At 45.9% G+C, this 26,656-nt stretch overlaps 1 protein-coding gene across 1 annotated transcript in view; it reads right to left on the bottom strand.

Moving 5' to 3' along the window:
• Positions 1-17: 17 nt before the first annotated feature.
• The window catches only part of LOC140694976 (uncharacterized), a 39,537-nt gene continuing 12,898 nt past the window's right edge, over positions 18-26,656 (bottom strand). The window contains exons 2-4 of the mRNA XM_072957972.1: positions 26,062-26,633; positions 12,847-13,418; positions 18-200 (exon numbers count right to left, since the gene is read on the bottom strand). Of these exons, the coding sequence (XP_072814073.1) occupies positions 13,094-13,418; positions 26,062-26,486 (750 nt within the window). The 5' untranslated portion in view covers positions 26,487-26,633 and the 3' untranslated portion in view covers positions 18-200; positions 12,847-13,093. The remainder of the gene's footprint in view (positions 201-12,846; positions 13,419-26,061; positions 26,634-26,656) is intronic.

The raw sequence follows: 26,656 nt of genomic DNA, 5'->3' as shown, positions 1-26,656 counted from the left end.
CGGGCACATAGCGGTGCCTGTAGTGGATACAGAGTGTCCACTGGGAGCCACATGGGCTGATATGGCTCACCGAGGTGAGTAGCTGATAGATGCAAAAGAAATTCTCCTCTGAGATGATCTCCATGGTTTGGACTACAACGGGAAGAGTCTGGTGGTCCTCAGCACACTGCACGTAGTCAGGGATGCTCATGTTGCAGGCCCTGCCGAGACAGGAGAGGAGATCGAGGTACATACTCTGCTGTGTGCTATGGGCCCATCTGGGTTGCGGTGACCTGGTGTGTACCAGACAGAAGGCAAGGGAAGCCAAAGCAAATCCGGGGGTACAGTTTGTCCTCATAGTCTGCACATGGCTACTGTAGCTCGGATCACATTACCCAGTTTTTGGTCTAGGCTTCCTGCCCCTGCAGAGAAGTGTCATTTCTTATTTTATATTTCCAAGCACCTAGCAAGGCTCTGATATAAAGTCACTACTCAAAAATGCTGAATAAAGAAATGAACAAAGGATATGCTTTCCCCAAACTCCTTCAGCAGAATATAAAGAAAAGGACCACAGTAGGATCAAAAGATCTGGAATTCTATTCAATTTATTTGAACCCCTTAGCTTCATAGTAATGGATAAGAAAACTTGCCTTGGGGTAGAGGGTACTGTTCATTGGTGGAGCACATGCTTAGCATGTACGAGGTCCTGGGTTCAAACCCCAGTACCTCATTTTAAAAAATCAAACAAATAAATACACCTAATTTCCCTCCTGAAAAAGTATTTTTTAATTCAAAAGTCAAAAAACACCTTGCAATTGACACAACATTGTAAACTTGACTATACATCAATTAAAAAAAATCCTTGCCTTGCAAGAATATATCTGGATTACGGATGTTTGCAAATGTAAAATGCCTAGGGTACCACCTGCATAAAAAGTGGTGACTGTACAAATGTACTATCCCCCCTTTATGAGCTATTCTTCCTTTGGGGGAGTTATAACCTCTCAGAGCTAATTTTCTCAGTTTAAAAAATATAAACATTACCTGGTTCTCAGTACTGCTGAAGAATCAGATAACCCTAAGAAAGCATCTGACCCACAGAATTTACTCAATAAATGTTTTTTGAATGAATGAATAAACAAGCAAAGTGAATGCTGCTCCCTGCCAAAGACCATCATAATGATACTTCCTGGAAATCCCAAGCCCACGTTCACCAGACTCTGCACTAACAATGTGGGTGACCTGGACAGGCCTGTGTGCTTCTCTAAGCCCCAATTTAATCGTGGATAGAAATGAGGGCAATAACACAAACCTCAAATTGTTAGTGAGTCAGTAATGAATTGTACCCCAATATTGCAAGATGGAACCATTAAGGAAAACTGGGCAAAGAGTCCATAGGCTCTCTCCATATTATCTCTTACTACCACATGGGAATCTACATTACATCTCAAAATAAAAAGTCTAATTTTTTAAAGAGGTGTTCGAGGTTAGGTGAGCTCACTGTCTCAAATAAGGAACACACAGTACAAATAGGACAATGCCCAGCCCATGAGATACACTCAGTTAACATTCCCACTGAGCCCACTAGTCCCTCCAACTTCTAATGGTGTCCACTTCCAAGAGCCCATGTGACCATCCTTGTTCTAATTTTCTATTTCTAATTTTTTTCTTTTCATTAAATAGAAACACCCAATTCCATAGAATGCTTACCAGATATCATGATGGCAGCCCTTCAAAACCTGACCACAGAGATCATGATGGCAGCCCTTCTTGGTGAAACAATAAAATGAATAGCCATTTTCACAAGACCTCTGAGTAAATCTACTAGGGAACTTCATCCTGGACTGAGGAAGAGGACTGGGGAGCAGGGGGCATTCAGGGGCACAGAGAATCATGGGCCACCTGTCCCACGATGGACTTTAGACTCACCCTCACCCTTCAGGAACTACTAAATACACACAGACAGAGTGCTATGGACAAGATTTTTTTTTTTTTTAAACAAATCCCTGAATCCCTAGCAGGTCTTGTTTCTACCCATACACAAATGGCTTATGTGCATAATGTTTCACAAAAGCCTTAAAATATTATCACCCCAACTTGACACATCAAGAAACTGAGGTAGAGTAGTTTATCACATTCTACAAGATTAGAGAGAGGCCACGTCAGACACCGTATTTAAATCCAAGCCCCTGCTCCAGTGCTCACACTAGAAAGTGTGACATACTGCCCCTTTCCTGCCCTCTCCCTGCAATCAATCTCTGAATAGTCTTTTCTGTGTCACCTGGAATCACAATCACATTCATTTTCCACAAAGAGCTATGTCACTCCTTGGAGGACTTTTCAAAATCTAAAGGGTTGGTTTGAGAGGAGAGATTTGCATTTTCTGTTTCTCAAAGGAAACATGGCTTTAAAAGAAACTGAAAAGTAGTTATCTAGTCTAAGCCCTCATTGTGCAGAGAAAGAACCGGAGGCTCAGAAGAGATGAGGAAAGGGCCTTATTAACAAATATTGCCTCAGCGCAGCACCAAGCCAGACCTGGCACTTCTAGGGGAGGATCTGGAAGGCCCAGGAGAATGAGTGTTAGAAAACAGAAAGAGAAGAAGCATACAAGGCCCCGTCTCTTCACCACCATAACATGAATTTCCACCAAATTACCCAGAATGGGTGCAGCCAATATTAAGTTTGTCAAAAGAGGTTATAGAATTCTCAACCATAGTGGAAATTCCAACATTTACTGTGCTTTTTTCCCAGTTCAAGCATCAATTCAGTGGGCACTCTGTACCAGGGACTACACGAGGCCTGGGGTTCTCCCAAATACAGATCTCTATTACCACGTGTGCAAACCACATTAAGGCCACCAGAAGAAAAGCGCCCACAGATAAGATGGAATTACTGAAACTGAAAGCAGCAAAAGAGCATGTATTACTAGGAAAAATGGTGCTCCTAGTAATGGACTCATGGACATAGAAAGCAAACTGTGTTTAGCAGGCAGGAAAGGGGGGATTAACAGATACAAATTAGTAAATATAAAATAAATGACAAGGACCTGCTACATAACACAGGGAACTATATTCAATTTCTTGTAGTGATTTATACTAAAAACAATCTAAAACATATATATATACATATGCATATGTTTATAACTGAATCTCTGCTGTACACTTGAAACTAACATTGTAAATTGACTACACTTAAATAAAAAATAATTTTAAAAAATAAGTAAAAATAAATGCAATGCCATTAAGAAAAAATAAAAGAACTCTCTAATCCCCTTAACTGTAGGTGGTCGAGAAATCTAGCTGCAAACACCAAGTCCACTGGATCACTCCAGCACTGGCTGACACTCTTTCTGACCATCAGAGAGTCACTTGCTTCACTGAGGTTACTTTTCTCTTCTGTGAAAGGCTACAGTTGCAACTAACGATGTATAGAATCTCATCATTCACAAGCCCAAAAAGTAGTGAGGACTTCACATGGGCCAGGCTCTGGTCAGATGAAAAGATAGGGTCCCAGATATATTCATGGGCAGAAGAAGTTTATGCCATAAAGGTATAAATTCTTCCTGTTTTGATAGACAGATTCATTTCAATTCTGGTTAGAATTCCTACCAGATTTTTCTTGGAATATAACAAGTTAATTTATGGTCAGGAATAGCCAAGAAATTTCTTTAGAACCACCACTTGGGAGGGGTGGATAGGTCATTCATTTCCACTGCTCTTTCTGAAGTGATGAAAACGTTCTGGAATAATAATGCATGCACCACTGTGAATATGCAAAAAGCTGCTGAATTGTACCATTTAAATGGATGGAATTCATGGTGTGTGAACTATATCACAATAAAACTGTCCTATGAAAATTATTTCTTGACAATTATTTTTCAGTTTATACACTAGTCTGTCCCACAATTTAAGAAAAACAAAAAACCTAAACAAGCCAAACTATGCCAGGAGCACTTTAGGACTGCAATATCCCTGGGTCTCCAAGGCCTCTGGTGGTGCTGTTCCTCTTAACACACACTAGCTGGGCTGGGCTAGTTAGGGACTGTAACTATCTTTTGAAAATCGAGGATCACTCCTTTCACCCTGGGAGAGGGAAGGAAGGAGGATGTCACAGCCTCATGCCTTCAGCACATTTTTAACAGAACCAAGCCCTGCTTTCACCACTGCAATCCCTCTCACTATAAAAACACGTGACATCAACAAGCACCTCCATCATAACACCTGAAAGCGTTCAAGGTACTTACCTGCTGCAGAAACATGGAGGGGGGAGACAGAACCTCGCTTAGCAGTGACGCTCCCTTTTCCCAACTCCACCAGGAGAAGCTGGGCGTTAGAGCCGGAGGCTTTCAGCCCAGGTAGCAGCGCCCACGCCACAGAGCTGGTCCTCAGGGAGCGGGAAAGGGAGAGCAGGGCAGCCCCGGGGTCGCGGGGCAGGGAAAGCGGGGAGGGGGACGCGGGCTGCAGCCTCGCTCGGAGGACAGCCCCAGCCCCAGTCCCAGGCGCCCGCCCCCGTCCGGGTCCGCAGACCCCGCCCGCCCGGGACACAGCCCGCCCAGGGGCGGGGACGGGCCGGCGGACGAGGAGAGGAAGCCCGGGAGGAGAGGACTAGCGGGAGGGAGAGGGGAATGGGGCGCCAGCCGCGGACTGAGGGGATCCCGGCTGGGTGAGAGGTGGCAGGTGCACACCAGGCCCTGGACACTGTGGCCGGGGCGCCGGGGCAGGTGGCGCTGGCAGAGGGGTCTGGCCTGAGCAATTCATCTGAACACGGGCTGACTAGCGCCCTTGGGGTCTGTGACAGGCGGACCGCCCTCCCGCAGCCGCCTGACCCCTTTCCTGGGAGCCCCCCACCTTGCACTTCCACAGTCAGAGGCCCCGGCCCCAGGCAGGAACCAAAGGCCTACCGGGCGACGTAGTTGAGAAGCCTTTGGGCCCGATCCCCGGCTCGGATATGGAGCTCCCAAGCAGCGGACCACTTGGCACTGACTGCGCATGCGCAGGAGGGCCAGCGATCCTCTCTGGGTTCTGTGAGAGAAGGTGGGACAGCGAGGGAGGGAGAAGATGGGAGCGGGTGGAGAGGACGGGAAAATTGGAGGGATACAGATGGACAGGATGAGCAGAGAGAAGGAAGGGCTCTGGAGAAGGGAGGGTCTTAGCGGAGTTGGAGAAAAAAAAGCTTTACCTCTGGGGCACCCCTAGGCGGCAGACCTGCCTCTGTACCCTTCTGTTACCCTTCAAGCCCCGCAGCTCAATTTTACCACCGTGATCCAACCCTCCGTCCGATGCTTCTGCAGAAACCCTAGGGAGATCACACCCGTTGCCCCCACGCGGAGCTGGGTTTTCTGTTGCTCTGAGAACCAAGCACCCGCAGGTGTTGTCGCTCAGAACTACCTTGGGAAGAGCACATATTCCCCTTTTACACGCTGGGAAACAGGCAGGCAGGATCTCTGCCTTAGCTCCACTGTCCCAGGTGTTGGGCTGGCGGGGAGCGGGATGGTACAAGATCAGAGCCCCAGACAGAGCAGACTGCCTGAGTGTTGGTGCATAGTCCCCATCCCTCCTGGGTAAACCATACCCACCCTAGTGGAAACATCAAGGGCTCACAGTAGTTCCCTGGGTGTGGGAGAGCTGTCCTCATGTGAAGGAAAAGTCCAGCTGGGCTAACAAGCTAAGTCACAAATCTAAGTGTGATAAGTGTCAGTTTACTGATCTAAATTCTGCTGGGCTATCTCGTAAATCTGAAGTTTAGTGTCAGTTTATTGGCCTAACAACCTAACTCGTAATTCCAAGCTCAACAAGTGTCAGTAATGTGATCTGTTACAAATTGATAAGCTCCAGTGTACTTATTCCTTGCTTTTTGTTCTTTGAGCCTTATTGGCTAATCCCCCCTTACTTGTAATTAAGCCTTTAAAACCTCATGTGCACGTCTTGGAGGTACTCAAAACTTCGGAGCCGAAGCCCCTCTGAGCCCACCGGCATAATAATTCTGAGTACTCCAACACTCCGATTGGTGCTTTTTTCTTGGCTGGCCTGTTTCCATAACACTCAGCTCCAGTGCCCAGCTTTCTAGGTAGATAGGAGTGTTACCAAGTCCAAATTCATTCTCCTCAGTGCAGGACAGGCCAATAAGTTGGGAGACCAGATGTTGGGGCATGGAATAGCAAGTTTCTGTAGACCTAGATGGCAAACAAATGTCCTGGAAAACCATCTCCCCAAGTCACAATTCAGGCTCCTTTCCTATGTGCTTGGTTAGTGCAAACTTCTTAGTGTAGGAATTCCTTCTTGTTAGAATCCTTTGTTCTTGCAGCTATCTGCGTGGGTCAGATCCCTGTAAACCTCCAACAAAAGAAACGTTATTTTCTATTCTGCAATTTGCTATCTTTTAATGAATGAAAAAGTGTTAAATATCCTTAAAGGTCAGAGCCTTCAGAATAGGGTCTCCTGTTTATTTCAGGCTCTAGGCAACATTGTTTTACAAGCAAGATGAAGCCTAGGTGACAGAGCACAGGGTTAAATTCAAAGGAACAAATCTAATATGGAGTCAGATTTGTTCTGTTATATTACCCGGCCAGAAGCCACTTGAGGATTTAAATCCCTTTAAGTTAAAAATAACTAAAATTTTAAAGGAATTTACATACATAGGTGGGAATGTGCAAAGCATATCTGGAAAAGCACCCAAAGGATAGTAAACAGAGGCATCTCCAGAGAGGGCTGAAAGAACAGAGGATGAGGGAAAACTTCTTTCACTTGTGTATTTTTGTGCTCTGTTTGAGTTTTTTTTAAACCATTTCCTTGTATTTCTTTTTCAGATAAAAGAAATGTGTAATGGAGCAAAGGAGTAATTAGCTTAGCAAATACAGCAGCCATGGAATCACTAGTCATCACTTTTGATTTAAGCCAGAAAGCATTTTTTGACTCTCTCCAATGGGCTCTGTCCTGTTTTAAGACTTCTATTAATATTATTATTATTATTATAATTATTATTATTATTATAATTATTATTATTATTATTATTATTACTATTACTACAAGTACTACTACTATGACTATTACTATTATTACTATTATTTTATGAAATAATAACACGGTTTACCTCACCCCTGCCCATGGCTGGTGGAAAACCAACTGAGTTTTTCTTGAGTTGTTTTCCAAGGAGTAGAGATGAGTTTATAAACAGAACACATCTTCAGGGCAAAACAGGCAGTGTGCATTACCAGCAGGCCAGACAGCAATGAAGGGTTTTCAATAGAGGCACCCAGAAGCTGAGAGAGAAAGCCTCCAGGACACTACAAAAAGCTGCCCAAACTGCCATCTCCATGGTACTACTGAAATAGGAAAGAACAAATCTGACTCCATATTTGATCTGTACCTTTGACTTTAACAAAGCCAAGTTAATATGCTCCGGTCTTTTCATGGGTTATGATGTCACAGAGGAAACGGACAGGTCAACAAGGAACCACTCTGCCGTGATCACGGAGCCGGGGAAAGGGATGGGCTGCAAGATGTATGAAGCAGCCGCAACTGTGCCCGTGCTTCTAGGCAGGTATCCAAAATCGCCTCGACAAGGTGTCAAACATTTGTGCCCATGTCCTCATCAACAGACATGTATTAAAGACAAATGGAAACATATAAAAGGCCAATACCCTTGCTGGGTACACCGTCCAAAGGACAAAGTCTCAGTTTGACAACTGGCCATCTCGGTTCCATGGGATTCATTCTTGGAGAACCTTAAAAACCACTCTTCTGTCCTCAAGAATTGCTGCATATTTGTCCTATCTTTGGCTCAGGGATGCAGCACGTTCAAGTGAACTTTAATGTCTGCACAGATTTGACTGTCTTTTTCCAGGTTCACTTGTCCATTCAAAAGAGGCCTGAGCTAAGTCCATCCTCCGTAAGATCTAGTCCCTCCAGTGACAGCTCATTGAGCCTGCAATTAAAAGCCAAGTGAACAAGACTGTCCTCAGCTAAAAAGTTCACCCATCTTTCACTGTTTTCTTAATCTCCTCTCCTGGCTAATTGCAACAGACTAACACCTCCCTCCACCAAGATACCCAACTATGTCATTTTTCTCCCCAAAGAGAAAATAAGGTCCATAAAAGAGGAGACAACTCCATAGTCACCTCTGAATTCTTAGCATATAGTAATGTCAATAAATACAACTCAGATTATTGTTAGTTTCCTTTAAAACCTTTCTGGTTATTTGAATGAGACCTTGGAAGAGAGGTGTTTGCTGTCCAGTATCTTGATCCACAAGACTCTGGAGGCCTTTTTCGGAATAGCTGTTCACTGATTCATTCAAAACACAACTTATCAATCAAGGAGTAGCTGTGCTTTTCTGCCAGGAGTTTGTGGTCACTCTCATGCCAGAACAGCTTTAAACTATATCCTTACTTTGGATTTGTTATTTTTCCCCTCTTCCAACAAAATTGACTTTTCTTACTTTCTTGTCTTGAGGAATTTTTTTTTCCTATTTCACCCTTTAGTAAAGCAAGATTCTCAGGATGGGCTTGGCCCATTATATGATCACCCATCCAACTCCTAGTATGAGAGGTCTGGGGCTAACATCCTTCCCTCCTGTCAAGGCAACTGAAAATCAGTTCAGGAGCCAACCAGCACACCACGGCTTCTAACGCTCACGTATCTCTCAGAAACCCTGCTTTCTCGTTTGTCTTGGCTTCTGAGAATTTTCCCTCACTTTCTTGACAATGAGTTGTGCAGCTTGAAAGATGAGGAAGGAAGGTTTTATTTCTCAATCAGCATTTTAAGGAACTTGTGTAATGAAGGTTTTCAGGAGTTTCTAGAACCCTCCATTGCCGAGACAGAAAACACACTAGACATTTTCTAAATTTAGTTCTCATGTGCATTTTTTCTTTGCTTTTTTTTTCTTAACTGCTAACAGACATTTTTTAATAAAAAAAAAATAAGGCCCCAAAAAGAATAGAACACTGAAGGGGCAAACAAAATTAAAGGGCAAAGACAGAAAAATGATAACTACTCTACAAAGTTAATGTAATACATACACTATGTATCAGATCAGCAATTCTCAGTAACAGCTAATTGAAACATGACCATGAGGTAAAATTTCTCTCCTGTCAGGACATGGCCAACAGAAAATACAATTAAACCAACAAACTAATTTCCTAAGTCTGGCGAGGTACAGAAGTCTACAAGCTAAATGTGTCTTATTCTAGAAAAGAGGGAGTCTCACCAGCTCTTTTCTGTGGAGCCTGAGCCCACGGGAGGACGGTGAAGTGAGCTCTGTAAGTACCCAATTAGCAAAGTGAGTGATGAATAAATAGACGTGAGCTTTGATGACAGAGATAATACTACTATTCGTTTGTCCTTTAAAGTATGACTTCACGTTCAGTGATCAATACTTCGGCGTCCTTAGGAGTTGAGATTTTAGGAAAATGCACAACCTGGGCCCAGATCTCCTCTTTAAGCTCGTGACACTGCAGTTAGTTGTCTCAAAGGCAGCTCCAACTCCACATGCAAAGAGCTGACTTCACGGTGTTCCTCCCATAGCCGTCCTTACCAGGGCCCCTGGTCGGAGGGTAAGGTCTCCCTGCGTCTCCCAACTCAGGCCCATCACTCACAGATGTGAATGGACCCCTCCTTCAGGGACCAGATATCCTCAGACACCGAGTCCCACTACCCTCAACTGACCTACCAGATACTCACTGGCACTCACTCAGCACTGACTCTCTGCTGGAGACCACGCTGCACACTGCACAGTGTATCTCACTGGATCTCCACAATAGTCCTGGGAATTGGGTACATCACTGCTTCAATTGATTAGATAAATTGTTTCACTTCCTTGCGTGCGTCCTTCAAACTGACACGGCTACTAAGCCACAAGCCTGGGCCTGAAAACCACTTGAAAATTGGACACTGCTACACCTCGCAGCCACCCTACTCTGACTCATCACATCATCTCCTGCCAAGGAGAACCAAACGGTGACCGCTTCCTCCAACAGCGTCCCCTGCAGCTGTCACCTCCGTGGCGGCCACTTCCTCACCAGTGACCGCCGGCCAGGAAGCGCCGTCACACACGTCACACAGCGACAGCCAGGAACCGCGTGCCGAGCACGTTTGTGTAAAAGCAGGAATCGAGCAAAATGCTGCAGAGTTTGACCTTACAAGTTTAAATACTCCATGAAAAGAATCCCTGAGCACCCGACAAAATCAATTCGCATCTTACTTCTTCAAAACAATCAAACAAATTTAATAAGGGCGCATTTGTCACCAAATAAAAGGAGGACCAAACATGTTCCTCAAAAGCAAGGATTTCAACAGGTATCAAACACCAGTGGGTGATGAGCTAACAAAGCAAATATTCCAAAAAAATAGAAATTAAAAAATGACTAAGATAATAGATGGATCAAAACAGCTGTTAAGTTGTTGCTTTTTAAAGCGATGGAGACTGTACGGAGGGCAATCTGGCTATTTCCAATGCAGGGTGTGCACAGCCCACATTTTCAGAAGCAACAACATGCTCACTGGGCAGTACAAGTGAAAAAGGAGTAAAGAGAAAGGAAAAGAGGAACAAGAGAAAATTAGAATCACACAAGAACAAAAATGATTTTGACTGCATGTACAAGAATTTATGTGAGTGTGTGAGGCCAGGGACACGGGGATGGTGAGGCCCAACCTCACCTCCTGCTCAAGGGAAAGCAGGGGCCTGAGGGGAGCGGCACTGCCGGGGGACCACAACGTGTTCAGCTCCCCTAACCAAAATTCGACCTACAAGCGTCTAGGCAGCTTTTGAGCTACAAAATGTGGTCGCATTTCAGTCTGGACCGTTTTACTCACTTCCACCAAGAGTAGCAGGAGAGAATGAGGCTCTGCTCCTGCACCAAAGCATTGTTTAAAAAATTAATGACTGTGGAATAGTAAAAGAAACAATGGAGTAAAAGTGACTGGAGGAGAATGTGCTTGACCCTAGCTCACTGGCCGCGTTATCTCAATGACGTTCAGATGCTGGCTGAGCCCTTATGGTACCACAATAGACAGACCCACAAGGAGGCAGGTTTAATGCGCTGAACCACTGTGGGCTAAGTACACATCCGGCTACTCCGCCAAGTCCCAAGGGCAGACTTCAAAAGGCAAAAACAAGCTGGCATTCTCTGGTGGGTCTGCAGACTCAGAGACAAGCATTTGTTGAGCAAAAATATCACCAGTGCCTCCTATGACAAAAGAAGTGGCACTGGCGTGGGGGCTGGGGCAGGGCTCCAGGCTTCCACTGCTCACTCACCACTCTGTCCAGGGGGAGAAGGTGGTCCCTGCTTAGGTTTCGCTGATGCACCTACCTTGACTAATGTCTGGGGCCTCAGCAGGAGTTGACAGGTGAGGTGAACAGAGCCAGACTCTGTGTAGCACGGTGCTGGGAGCTATGCCCTCAGCAGTGCCCAGGCTCCTATACATGCCAGCTCATCTTAAGAAGCAGATGGGGAGTGCGGGCATGTAGATCACAGGGCCCTGAGAGGACAAGTACAGATCATGGCTACAGCATGCCTCTCCCCTTCCTTAAGTCATAGAGGTATGTCTGGGAGGAACAGAAAATTCATCCAGAGCCCGCTACATTGTCTCTCGCAGGTGGGACTCGTGTCCCCTGTGCTTCTCACTCACAGGGCTGGTCTAGACATTCTTTTTATCAATTCTCTAGCATCTTCTCCTCCAACTTACCAACAACCAGAGAGTAGGATCTGATCTTAGCTAAGTTCAAGAGTCACAGAGCACTTCCTTCACAGCGGGCCCAGAAACATGTGCCAGGTTCTCCGACCGTCACCTGTGGGACCACCATGAGCCCTCTCCAGACTCAAGGACAGAGGCCGTAGGCCGGGGGAACACAGCTTCCCTCACTCTCCCCAGCAAAGGTTTCCACGTCTCGGAAAAGGCATCTCACCCTCTTCTGCCTGAGGGACAGCACAACAGATACACCGGGAAACAGAGCTGAAGTTGGGGGGGTAGGCAGCCCAGAAGAGCTCGTCTGTACTTCCGAGGCAATGTGGGGCCGTTGACTTAATCACAGGGAAGAAGTGAGAATGAACATTTCCCTGCTCTGTCCCATACACCGTGATACGCCTTTCCCTGCATAAGGAGTTCATTAGGAAGTCCCCGGCGGTGTTTCTGATGTCCTAACTTGTCATGGAGGCTGTCGGGCAAGAAGAGAGGGCCTGAGCAGAATAGGTGCTGGGCCTGGGAGGCAGGAGACACCGGCTCCAGCCCCAGCTCAACCAGCTCCTCTTTCCGCCTCTCGGGGTTCAGCATCTCATCTATAAGCAAAGGGATGAGACTGTCCCAGGACAGGCTGCCCAACAGAAATGAAATGAGAGCCATGTAAATAACGTTTCCCATTTGCCACGTTTAAAATGGTAAACAAAGAAACAAACCAACAAACAAAAAACAAATACTAGAAACTGATTTTAAGAACAGATCTTACTTAATCTACTGTATGTAAAATACTATCATTTTGACATGTAATCAATATGGGAAGTAAAGAGATAGTTTATATGCTTTTACTAGACAAGCCTCAGTGTCTGATGTGCATTTGACCTACAGCACATCTCAGCTGAGCCCAGCCTCCTCCCCAGTGCTCCTAGCATCAGTGGCTTTGGCTACTTTATTGGACAGCAACCCCAGGGGTCCCACCATGGTCATGGCTGTAAAGCGGGAGTAAGTGTCCACACTAACCCTAAAAGGATCTCTCTGAAACAAAGGCGGATTCACTTTGAAATGTCTGTAAACCGGCGGGCTGCATCTCCATCCCCCCTTGGCTACAAGACAGACTTCTTCCTTGCTGATCCCTTTCTGGATGTAGGGAAGCAATCCGGCACAAAGCCAGGGTGGACTGGCCTCCAGGTAAACTTACCTGCTGTCTGTGTCCAGTCCCATGAAGTCCTCCATCTCAAACGGGATGCAGGGGAGGGGGATCTTGTCCCCAGAATTCTTGGGGCCACCATCCAGCCACTTGGACTTGAGCAAGATGAAGAGTGACTCAGTGAAGTCCTCGATCCTCTTCTCCACCACCCTGCAGTCCTCTAAATTTGAAGGCAACGTCGGTGCGCGGCTGCTCGACTTCCTCCACATGCAGTACAAAGACAAAGAGCTGAGAGTCATTATCGAGGTGCCATACAGCTCCTCTGCACGTGGAGCTTCTCCAAGGCCTTGGCAGAGAGACAGTCGGTAATGGTGACAAGGCCCACGACCTTGCAGTGTTTCTGGAAGACGCTCCACCCATTCTCGGGCACATAGCGGTGCCTGTAGTGGATACAGAGTGTCCACTGGGAGCCACATGGGCTGATATGGCTCACCGAGGTGAGTAGCTGATAGATGCAAAAGAAATTCTCCTCTGAGATGATCTCCATGGTTTGGACTACAACGGGAAGAGTCTGGTGGTCCTCAGCACACTGCACGTAGTCAGGGATGCTCATGTTGCAGGCCCTGCCGAGACAGGAGAGGAGATCGAGGTACATACTCTGCTGTGTGCTATGGGCCCATCTGAGTTGCGGTGACCTGGTGTGTACCAGACAGAAGGCAAGGGAAGCCAAAGCAAATCCGGGGGTACAGTTTGTCCTCATAGTCTGCACATGGCTACTGTAGCTCGGATCACATTACCCAGTTTTTGGTCTAGGCTTCCTGCCCCTGCAGAGAAGTGTCATTTCTTATTTTATATTTCCAAGCACCTAGCAAGGCTCTGATATAAAGTCACTACTCAAAAATGCTGAATAAAGAAATGAACAAAGGATATGCTTTCCCCAAACTCCTTCAGCAGAATATAAAGAAAAGGACCACAGTAGGATCAAAAGATCTGGAATTCTATTCAATTTATTTGAACCCCTTAGCTTCATAGTAATGGATAAGAAAACTTGCCTTGGGGTAGAGGGTACTGTTCATTGGTGGAGCACATGCTTAGCATGTACGAGGTCCTGGGTTCAAACCCCAGTACCTCATTTTAAAAAATCAAACAAATAAATACACCTAATTTCCCTCCTGAAAAAGTATTTTTTAATTCAAAAGTCAAAAAACACCTTGCAATTGACACAACATTGTAAACTTGACTATACATCAATTAAAAAAAATCCTTGCCTTGCAAGAATATATCTGGATTACGGATGTTTGCAAATGTAAAATGCCTAGGGTACCACCTGCATAAAAAGTGGTGACTGTACAAATGTACTATCCCCCCTTTATGAGCTATTCTTCCTTTGGGGGAGTTATAACCTCTCAGAGCTAATTTTCTCAGTTTAAAAAATATAAACATTACCTGGTTCTCAGTACTGCTGAAGAATCAGATAACCCTAAGAAAGCATCTGACCCACAGAATTTACTCAATAAATGTTTTTTGAATGAATGAATAAACAAGCAAAGTGAATGCTGCTCCCTGCCAAAGACCATCATAATGATACTTCCTGGAAATCCCAAGCCCACGTTCACCAGACTCTGCACTAACAATGTGGGTGACCTGGACAGGCCTGTGTGCTTCTCTAAGCCCCAATTTAATCGTGGATAGAAATGAGGGCAATAACACAAACCTCAAATTGTTAGTGAGTCAGTAATGAATTGTACCCCAATATTGCAAGATGGAACCATTAAGGAAAACTGGGCAAAGAGTCCATAGGCTCTCTCCATATTATCTCTTACTACCACATGGGAATCTACATTACATCTCAAAATAAAAAGTCTAATTTTTTAAAGAGGTGTTCGAGGTTAGGTGAGCTCACTGTCTCAAATAAGGAACACACAGTACAAATAGGACAATGCCCAGCCCATGAGATACACTCAGTTAACATTCCCACTGAGCCCACTAGTCCCTCCAACTTCTAATGGTGTCCACTTCCAAGAGCCCATGTGACCATCCTTGTTCTAATTTTCTATTTCTAATTTTTTTCTTTTCATTAAATAGAAACACCCAATTCCATAGAATGCTTACCAGATATCATGATGGCAGCCCTTCAAAACCTGACCACAGAGATCATGATGGCAGCCCTTCTTGGTGAAACAATAAAATGAATAGCCATTTTCACAAGACCTCTGAGTAAATCTACTAGGGAACTTCATCCTGGACTGAGGAAGAGGACTGGGGAGCAGGGGGCATTCAGGGGCACAGAGAATCATGGGCCACCTGTCCCACGATGGACTTTAGACTCACCCTCACCCTTCAGGAACTACTAAATACACACAGACAGAGTGCTATGGACAAGATTTTTTTTTTTTTTAAACAAATCCCTGAATCCCTAGCAGGTCTTGTTTCTACCCATACACAAATGGCTTATGTGCATAATGTTTCACAAAAGCCTTAAAATATTATCACCCCAACTTGACACATCAAGAAACTGAGGTAGAGTAGTTTATCACATTCTACAAGATTAGAGAGAGGCCACGTCAGACACCGTATTTAAATCCAAGCCCCTGCTCCAGTGCTCACACTAGAAAGTGTGACATACTGCCCCTTTCCTGCCCTCTCCCTGCAATCAATCTCTGAATAGTCTTTTCTGTGTCACCTGGAATCACAATCACATTCATTTTCCACAAAGAGCTATGTCACTCCTTGGAGGACTTTTCAAAATCTAAAGGGTTGGTTTGAGAGGAGAGATTTGCATTTTCTGTTTCTCAAAGGAAACATGGCTTTAAAAGAAACTGAAAAGTAGTTATCTAGTCTAAGCCCTCATTGTGCAGAGAAAGAACCGGAGGCTCAGAAGAGATGAGGAAAGGGCCTTATTAACAAATATTGCCTCAGCGCAGCACCAAGCCAGACCTGGCACTTCTAGGGGAGGATCTGGAAGGCCCAGGAGAATGAGTGTTAGAAAACAGAAAGAGAAGAAGCATACAAGGCCCCGTCTCTTCACCACCATAACATGAATTTCCACCAAATTACCCAGAATGGGTGCAGCCAATATTAAGTTTGTCAAAAGAGGTTATAGAATTCTCAACCATAGTGGAAATTCCAACATTTACTGTGCTTTTTTCCCAGTTCAAGCATCAATTCAGTGGGCACTCTGTACCAGGGACTACACGAGGCCTGGGGTTCTCCCAAATACAGATCTCTATTACCACGTGTGCAAACCACATTAAGGCCACCAGAAGAAAAGCGCCCACAGATAAGATGGAATTACTGAAACTGAAAGCAGCAAAAGAGCATGTATTACTAGGAAAAATGGTGCTCCTAGTAATGGACTCATGGACATAGAAAGCAAACTGTGTTTAGCAGGCAGGAAAGGGGGGATTAACAGATACAAATTAGTAAATATAAAATAAATGACAAGGACCTGCTACATAACACAGGGAACTATATTCAATTTCTTGTAGTGATTTATACTAAAAACAATCTAAAACATATATATATACATATGCATATGTTTATAACTGAATCTCTGCTGTACACTTGAAACTAACATTGTAAATTGACTACACTTAAATAAAAAATAATTTTAAAAAATAAGTAAAAATAAATGCAATGCCATTAAGAAAAAATAAAAGAACTCTCTAATCCCCTTAACTGTAGGTGGTCGAGAAATCTAGCTGCAAACACCAAGTCCACTGGATCACTCCAGCACTGGCTGACACTCTTTCTGACCATCAGAGAGTCACTTGCTTCACTGAGGTTACTTTTCTCTTCTGTGAAAGGCTACAGTTGCAACTAACGATGTATAGAATCTCATCATTCACAAGCCCAAAAAGTAGTGAGGACTTCACATGGGCCAGGCTCTGGTCAGATGAAAAGATAGGGTCCCAGATATATTCATGGGCAGAAGAAGTTTATGCCATAAAGGTATAAATTCTTCCTGTTTTGATAGACAGATTCATTTCAATTCTGGTTAGAATTCCTACCAGATTTTTCTTGGAATATAACAAGTTAATTTATGGTCAGGAATAGCCAAGAAATTTCTTTAGAACCACCACTTGGGAGGGGTGGATAGGTCATTCATTTCCACTGCTCTTTCTGAAGTGATGAAAACGTTCTGGAATAATAATGCATGCACCACTGTGAATATGCAAAAAGCTGCTGAATTGTACCATTTAAATGGATGGAATTCATGGTGTGTGAACTATATCACAATAAAACTGTCCTATGAAAATTATTTCTTGACAATTATTTTTCAGTTTATACACTAGTCTGTCCCACAATTTAAGAAAAACAAAAAACCTAAACAAGCCAAACTATGCCAGGAGCACTTTAGGACTGCAATATCCCTGGGTCTCCAAGGCCTCTGGTGGTGCTGTTCCTCTTAACACACACTAGCTGGGCTGGGCTAGTTAGGGACTGTAACTATCTTTTGAAAATCGAGGATCACTCCTTTCACCCTGGGAGAGGGAAGGAAGGAGGATGTCACAGCCTCATGCCTTCAGCACATTTTTAACAGAACCAAGCCCTGCTTTCACCACTGCAATCCCTCTCACTATAAAAACACGTGACATCAACAAGCACCTCCATCATAACACCTGAAAGCGTTCAAGGTACTTACCTGCTGCAGAAACATGGAGGGGGGAGACAGAACCTCGCTTAGCAGTGACGCTCCCTTTTCCCAACTCCACCAGGAGAAGCTGGGCGTTAGAGCCGGAGGCTTTCAGCCCAGGTAGCAGCGCCCACGCCACAGAGCTGGTCCTCAGGGAGCGGGAAAGGGAGAGCAGGGCAGCCCCGGGGTCGCGGGGCAGGGAAAGCGGGGAGGGGGACGCGGGCTGCAGCCTCGCTCGGAGGACAGCCCCAGCCCCAGTCCCAGGCGCCCGCCCCCGTCCGGGTCCGCAGACCCCGCCCGCCCGGGACACAGCCCGCCCAGGGGCGGGGACGGGCCGGCGGACGAGGAGAGGAAGCCCGGGAGGAGAGGACTAGCGGGAGGGAGAGGGGAATGGGACGCCAGCCGCGGACTGAGGGGATCCCGGCTGGGTGAGAGGTGGCAGGTGCACACCAGGCCCTGGACACTGTGGCCGGGGCGCCGGGGCAGGTGGCGCTGGCAGAGGGGTCTGGCCTGAGCAATTCATCTGAACACGGGCTGACTAGCGCCCTTGGGGTCTGTGACAGGCGGACCGCCCTCCCGCAGCCGCCTGACCCCTTTCCTGGGAGCCCCCCACCTTGCACTTCCACAGTCAGAGGCCCCGGCCCCAGGCAGGAACCAAAGGCCTACCGGGCGACGTAGTTGAGAAGCCTTTGGGCCCGATCCCCGGCTCGGATATGGAGCTCCCAAGCAGCGGACCACTTGGCACTGACTGCGCATGCGCAGGAGGGCCAGCGATCCTCTCTGGGTTCTGTGAGAGAAGGTGGGACAGCGAGGGAGGGAGAAGATGGGAGCGGGTGGAGAGGACGGGAAAATTGGAGGGATACAGATGGACAGGATGAGCAGAGAGAAGGAAGGGCTCTGGAGAAGGGAGGGTCTTAGCGGAGTTGGAGAAAAAAAAGCTTTACCTCTGGGGCACCCCTAGGCGGCAGACCTGCCTCTGTACCCTTCTGTTACCCTTCAAGCCCCGCAGCTCAATTTTACCACCGTGATCCAACCCTCCGTCCGATGCTTCTGCAGAAACCCTAGGGAGATCACACCCGTTGCCCCCACGCGGAGCTGGGTTTTCTGTTGCTCTGAGAACCAAGCACCCGCAGGTGTTGTCGCTCAGAACTACCTTGGGAAGAGCACATATTCCCCTTTTACACGCTGGGAAACAGGCAGGCAGGATCTCTGCCTTAGCTCCACTGTCCCAGGTGTTGGGCTGGCGGGGAGCGGGATGGTACAAGATCAGAGCCCCAGACAGAGCAGACTGCCTGAGTGTTGGTGCATAGTCCCCATCCCTCCTGGGTAAACCATACCCACCCTAGTGGAAACATCAAGGGCTCACAGTAGTTCCCTGGGTGTGGGAGAGCTGTCCTCATGTGAAGGAAAAGTCCAGCTGGGCTAACAAGCTAAGTCACAAATCTAAGTGTGATAAGTGTCAGTTTACTGATCTAAATTCTGCTGGGCTATCTCGTAAATCTGAAGTTTAGTGTCAGTTTATTGGCCTAACAACCTAACTCGTAATTCCAAGCTCAACAAGTGTCAGTAATGTGATCTGTTACAAATTGATAAGCTCCAGTGTACTTATTCCTTGCTTTTTGTTCTTTGAGCCTTATTGGCTAATCCCCCCTTACTTGTAATTAAGCCTTTAAAACCTCATGTGCACGTCTTGGAGGTACTCAAAACTTCGGAGCCGAAGCCCCTCTGAGCCCACCGGCATAATAATTCTGAGTACTCCAACACTCCGATTGGTGCTTTTTTCTTGGCTGGCCTGTTTCCATAACACTCAGCTCCAGTGCCCAGCTTTCTAGGTAGATAGGAGTGTTACCAAGTCCAAATTCATTCTCCTCAGTGCAGGACAGGCCAATAAGTTGGGAGACCAGATGTTGGGGCATGGAATAGCAAGTTTCTGTAGACCTAGATGGCAAACTAATGTCCTGGAAAACCATCTCCCCAAGTCACAATTCAGGCTCCTTTCCTATGTGCTTGGTTAGTGCAAACTTCTTAGTGTAGGAATTCCTTCTTGTTAGAATCCTTTGTTCTTGCAGCTATCTGCGTGGGTCAGATCCCTGTAAACCTCCAACAAAAGAAACGTTATTTTCTATTCTGCAATTTGCTATCTTTTAATGAATGAAAAAGTGTTAAATATCCTTAAAGGTCAGAGCCTTCAGAATAGGGTCTCCTGTTTATTTCAGGCTCTAGGCAACATTGTTTTACAAGCAAGATGAAGCCTAGGTGACAGAGCACAGGGTTAAATTCAAAGGAACAAATCTAATATGGAGTCAGATTTGTTCTGTTATATTACCCGGCCAGAAGCCACTTGAGGATTTAAATCCCTTTAAGTTAAAAATAACTAAAATTTTAAAGGAATTTACATACATAGGTGGGAATGTGCAAAGCATATCTGGAAAAGCACCCAAAGGATAGTAAACAGAGGCATCTCCAGAGAGGGCTGAAAGAACAGAGGATGAGGGAAAACTTCTTTCACTTGTGTATTTTTGTGCTCTGTTTGAGTTTTTTTTAAACCATTTCCTTGTATTTCTTTTTCAGATAAAAGAAATGTGTAATGGAGCAAAGGAGTAATTAGCTTAGCAAATACAGCAGCCATGGAATCACTAGTCATCACTTTTGATTTAAGCCAGAAAGCATTTTTTGACTCTCTCCAATGGGCTCTGTCCTGTTTTAAGACTTCTATTAATATTATTATTATTATTATTATTATTATTATTATAATTATTATTATTATTATTATTATTACTATTACTACAAGTACTACTACTATGACTATTACTATTATTACTATTATTTTATGAAATAATAACACGGTTTACCTCACCCCTGCCCATGGCTGGTGGAAAACCAACTGAGTTTTTCTTGAGTTGTTTTCCAAGGAGTAGAGATGAGTTTATAAACAGAACACATCTTCAGGGCAAAACAGGCAGTGTGCATTACCAGCAGGCCAGACAGCAATGAAGGGTTTTCAATAGAGGCACCCAGAAGCTGAGAGAGAAAGCCTCCAGGACACTACAAAAAGCTGCCCAAACTGCCATCTCCATGGTACTACTGAAATAGGAAAGAACAAATCTGACTCCATATTTGATCTGTACCTTTGACTTTAACAAAGCCAAGTTAATATGCTCCGGTCTTTTCATGGGTTATGATGTCACAGAGGAAACGGACAGGTCAACAAGGAACCACTCTGCCGTGATCACGGAGCCGGGGAAAGGGATGGGCTGCAAGATGTATGAAGCAGCCGCAACTGTGCCCGTGCTTCTAGGCAGGTATCCAAAATCGCCTCGACAAGGTGTCAAACATTTGTGCCCATGTCCTCATCAACAGACATGTATTAAAGACAAATGGAAACATATAAAAGGCCAATACCCTTGCTGGGTACACCGTCCAAAGGACAAAGTCTCAGTTTGACAACTGGCCATCTCGGTTCCATGGGATTCATTCTTGGAGAACCTTAAAAACCACTCTTCTGTCCTCAAGAATTGCTGCATATTTGTCCTATCTTTGGCTCAGGGATGCAGCACGTTCAAGTGAACTTTAATGTCTGCACAGATTTGACTGTCTTTTTCCAGGTTCACTTGTCCATTCAAAAGAGGCCTGAGCTAAGTCCATCCTCCGTAAGATCTAGTCCCTCCAGTGACAGCTCATTGAGCCTGCAATTAAAAGCCAAGTGAACAAGCCTGTCCTCAGCTAAAAAGTTCACCCATCTTTCACTGTTTTCTTAATCTCCTCTCCTGGCTAATTGCAACAGACTAACACCTCCCTCCACCAAGATACCCAACTATGTCATTTTTCTCCCCAAAGAGAAAATAAGGTCCATAAAAGAGGAGACAACTCCATAGTCACCTCTGAATTCTTAGCATATAGTAATGTCAATAAATACAACTCAGATTATTGTTAGTTTCCTTTAAAACCTTTCTGGTTATTTGAATGAGACCTTGGAAGAGAGGTGTTTGCTGTCCAGTATCTTGATCCACAAGACTCTGGAGGCCTTTTTCGGAATAGCTGTTCACTGATTCATTCAAAACACAACTTATCAATCAAGGAGTAGCTGTGCTTTTCTGCCAGGAGTTTGTGGTCACTCTCATGCCAGAACAGCTTTAAACTATATCCTTACTTTGGATTTGTTATTTTTCCCCTCTTCCAACAAAATTGACTTTTCTTACTTTCTTGTCTTGAGGAATTTTTTTTTCCTATTTCACCCTTTAGTAAAGCAAGATTCTCAGGATGGGCTTGGCCCATTATATGATCACCCATCCAACTCCTAGTATGAGAGGTCTGGGGCTAACATCCTTCCCTCCTGTCAAGGCAACTGAAAATCAGTTCAGGAGCCAACCAGCACACCACGGCTTCTAACGCTCACGTATCTCTCAGAAACCCTGCTTTCTCGTTTGTCTTGGCTTCTGAGAATTTTCCCTCACTTTCTTGACAATGAGTTGTGCAGCTTGAAAGATGAGGAAGGAAGGTTTTATTTCTCAATCAGCATTTTAAGGAACTTGTGTAATGAAGGTTTTCAGGAGTTTCTAGAACCCTCCATTGCCGAGACAGAAAACACACTAGACATTTTCTAAATTTAGTTCTCATGTGCATTTTTTCTTTGCTTTTTTTTTCTTAACTGCTAACAGACATTTTTTAATAAAAAAAAAATAAGGCCCCAAAAAGAATAGAACACTGAAGGGGCAAACAAAATTAAAGGGCAAAGACAGAAAAATGATAACTACTCTACAAAGTTAATGTAATACATACACTATGTATCAGATCAGCAATTCTCAGTAACAGCTAATTGAAACATGACCATGAGGTAAAATTTCTCTCCTGTCAGGACATGGCCAACAGAAAATACAATTAAACCAACAAACTAATTTCCTAAGTCTGGCGAGGTACAGAAGTCTACAAGCTAAATGTGTCTTATTCTAGAAAAGAGGGAGTCTCACCAGCTCTTTTCTGTGGAGCCTGAGCCCACGGGAGGACGGTGAAGTGAGCTCTGTAAGTACCCAATTAGCAAAGTGAGTGATGAATAAATAGACGTGAGCTTTGATGACAGAGATAATACTACTATTCGTTTGTCCTTTAAAGTATGACTTCACGTTCAGTGATCAATACTTCGGCGTCCTTAGGAGTTGAGATTTTAGGAAAATGCACAACCTGGGCCCAGATCTCCTCTTTAAGCTCGTGACACTGCAGTTAGTTGTCTCAAAGGCAGCTCCAACTCCACATGCAAAGAGCTGACTTCACGGTGTTCCTCCCATAGCCGTCCTTACCAGGGCCCCTGGTCGGAGGGTAAGGTCTCCCTGCGTCTCCCAACTCAGGCCCATCACTCACAGATGTGAATGGACCCCTCCTTCAGGGACCAGATATCCTCAGACACCGAGTCCCACTACCCTCAACTGACCTACCAGATACTCACTGGCACTCACTCAGCACTGACTCTCTGCTGGAGACCACGCTGCACACTGCACAGTGTATCTCACTGGATCTCCACAGTAGTCCTGGGAATTGGGTACATCACTGCTTCAATTGATTAGATAAATTGTTTCACTTCCTTGCGTGCGTCCTTCAAACTGACACGGCTACTAAGCCACAAGCCTGGGCCTGAAAACCACTTGAAAATTGGACACTGCTACACCTCGCAGCCACCCTACTCTGACTCATCACATCATCTCCTGCCAAGGAGAACCAAACGGTGACCGCTTCCTCCAACAGCGTCCCCTGCAGCTGTCACCTCCGTGGCGGCCACTTCCTCACCAGTGACCGCCGGCCAGGAAGCGCCGTCACACACGTCACACAGCGACAGCCAGGAACCGCGTGCCGAGCACGTTTGTGTAAAAGCAGGAATCGAGCAAAATGCTGCAGAGTTTGACCTTACAAGTTTAAATACTCCATGAAAAGAATCCCTGAGCACCCGACAAAATCAATTCGCATCTTACTTCTTCAAAACAATCAAACAAATTTAATAAGGGCGCATTTGTCACCAAATAAAAGGAGGACCAAACATGTTCCTCAAAAGCAAGGATTTCAACAGGTATCAAACACCAGTGGGTGATGAGCTAACAAAGCAAATATTCCAAAAAAATAGAAATTAAAAAATGACTAAGATAATAGATGGATCAAAACAGCTGTTAAGTTGTTGCTTTTTAAAGCGATGGAGACTGTACGGAGGGCAATCTGGCTATTTCCAATGCAGGGTGTGCACAGCCCACATTTTCAGAAGCAACAACATGCTCACTGGGCAGTACAAGTGAAAAAGGAGTAAAGAGAAAGGAAAAGAGGAACAAGAGAAAATTAGAATCACACAAGAACAAAAATGATTTTGACTGCATGTACAAGAATTTATGTGAGTGTGTGAGGCCAGGGACACGGGGATGGTGAGGCCCAACCTCACCTCCTGCTCAAGGGAAAGCAGGGGCCTGAGGGGAGCGGCGCTGCCGGGGGACCACAACGTGTTCAGCTCCCCTAACCAAAATTCGACCTACAAGCGTCTAGGCAGCTTTTGAGCTACAAAATGTGGTCGCATTTCAGTCTGGACCGTTTTACTCACTTCCACCAAGAGTAGCAGGAGAGAATGAGGCTCTGCTCCTGCACCAAAGCATTGTTTAAAAAATTAATGACTGTGGAATAGTAAAAGAAACAATGGAGTAAAAGTGACTGGAGGAGAATGTGCTTGACCCTAGCTCACTGGCCGCGTTATCTCAATGACGTTCAGATGCTGGCTGAGCCCTTATGGTACCACAATAGACAGACCCACAAGGAGGCAGGTTTAATGCGCTGAACCACTGTGGGCTAAGTACACATCCGGCTACTCCGCCAAGTCCCAAGGGCAGACTTCAAAAGGCAAAAACAAGCTGGCATTCTCTGGTGGGTCTGCAGACTCAGAGACAAGCATTTGTTGAGCAAAAATATCACCAGTGCCTCCTATGACAAAAGAAGTGGCACTGGCGTGGGGGCTGGGGCAGGGCTCCAGGCTTCCACTGCTCACTCACCACTCTGTCCAGGGGGAGAAGGTGGTCCCTGCTTAGGTTTCGCTGATGCACCTACCTTGACTAATGTCTGGGGCCTCAGCAGGAGTTGACAGGTGAGGTGAACAGAGCCAGACTCTGTGTAGCACGGTGCTGGGAGCTATGCCCTCAGCAGTGCCCAGGCTCCTATACATGCCAGCTCATCTTAAGAAGCAGATGGGGAGTGCGGGCATGTAGATCACAGGGCCCTGAGAGGACAAGTACAGATCATGGCTACAGCATGCCTCTCCCCTTCCTTAAGTCATAGAGGTATGTCTGGGAGGAACAGAAAATTCATCCAGAGCCCGCTACATTGTCTCTCGCAGGTGGGACTCGTGTCCCCTGTGCTTCTCACTCACAGGGCTGGTCTAGACATTCTTTTTATCAATTCTCTAGCATCTTCTCCTCCAACTTACCAACAACCAGAGAGTAGGATCTGATCTTAGCTAAGTTCAAGAGTCACAGAGCACTTCCTTCACAGCGGGCCCAGAAACATGTGCCAGGTTCTCCGACCGTCACCTGTGGGACCACCATGAGCCCTCTCCAGACTCAAGGACAGAGGCCGTAGGCCGGGGGAACACAGCTTCCCTCACTCTCCCCAGCAAAGGTTTCCACGTCTCGGAAAAGGCATCTCACCCTCTTCTGCCTGAGGGACAGCACAACAGATACACCGGGAAACAGAGCTGAAGTTGGGGGGGTAGGCAGCCCAGAAGAGCTCGTCTGTACTTCCGAGGCAATGTGGGGCCGTTGACTTAATCACAGGGAAGAAGTGAGAATGAACATTTCCCTGCTCTGTCCCATACACCGTGATACGCCTTTCCCTGCATAAGGAGTTCATTAGGAAGTCCCCGGCGGTGTTTCTGATGTCCTAACTTGTCATGGAGGCTGTCGGGCAAGAAGAGAGGGCCTGAGCAGAATAGGTGCTGGGCCTGGGAGGCAGGAGACACCGGCTCCAGCCCCAGCTCAACCAGCTCCTCTTTCCGCCTCTCGGGGTTCAGCATCTCATCTATAAGCAAAGGGATGAGACTGTCCCAGGACAGGCTGCCCAACAGAAATGAAATGAGAGCCATGTAAATAACGTTTCCCATTTGCCACGTTTAAAATGGTAAACAAAGAAACAAACCAACAAACAAAAAACAAATACTAGAAACTGATTTTAAGAACAGATCTTACTTAATCTACTGTATGTAAAATACTATCATTTTGACATGTAATCAATATGGGAAGTAAAGAGATAGTTTATATGCTTTTACTAGACAAGCCTCAGTGTCTGATGTGCATTTGACCTACAGCACATCTCAGCTGAGTCCAGCCTCCTCCCCAGTGCTCCTAGCATCAGTGGCTTTGGCTACTTTATTGGACAGCAACCCCAGGGGTCCCACCATGGTCATGGCTGTAAAGCGGGAGTAAGTGTCCACACTAACCCTAAAAGGATCTCTCTGAAACAAAGGCGGATTCACTTTGAAATGTCTGTAAACCGGCGGGCTGCATCTCCATCCCCCCTTGGCTACAAGACAGACTTCTTCCTTGCTGATCCCTTTCTGGATGTAGGGAAGCAATCCGGCACAAAGCCAGGGTGGACTGGCCTCCAGGTAAACTTACCTGCTGTCTGTGTCCAGTCCCATGAAGTCCTCCATCTCAAACGGGATGCAGGGGAGGGGGATCTTGTCCCCAGAATTCTTGGGGCCACCATCCAGCCACTTGGACTTGAGCAAGATGAAGAGTGACTCAGTGAAGTCCTCGATCCTCTTCTCCACCACCCTGCAGTCCTCTAAATTTGAAGGCAACGTCGGTGCGCGGCTGCTCGACTTCCTCCACATGCAGTACAAAGACAAAGAGCTGAGAGTCATTATCGAGGTGCCATACAGCTCCTCTGCACGTGGAGCTTCTCCAAGGCCTTGGCAGAGAGACAGTCGGTAATGGTGACAAGGCCCACGACCTTGCAGTGTTTCTGGAAGACGCTCCACCCATTCTCGGGCACATAGCGGTGCCTGTAGTGGATACAGAGTGTCCACTGGGAGCCACATGGGCTGATATGGCTCACCGAGGTGAGTAGCTGATAGATGCAAAAGAAATTCTCCTCTGAGATGATCTCCATGGTTTGGACTACAACGGGAAGAGTCTGGTGGTCCTCAGCACACTGCACGTAGTCAGGGATGCTCATGTTGCAGGCCCTGCCGAGACAGGAGAGGAGATC

This window comes from Vicugna pacos, unplaced genomic scaffold, assembly GCF_048564905.1.
Source record: "Vicugna pacos unplaced genomic scaffold, VicPac4 scaffold_115, whole genome shotgun sequence".
Classification (NCBI taxonomy): domain Eukaryota; kingdom Metazoa; phylum Chordata; class Mammalia; order Artiodactyla; family Camelidae; genus Vicugna; species Vicugna pacos.
This window is presented reverse-complemented; position numbering and strand designations above follow the sequence as displayed.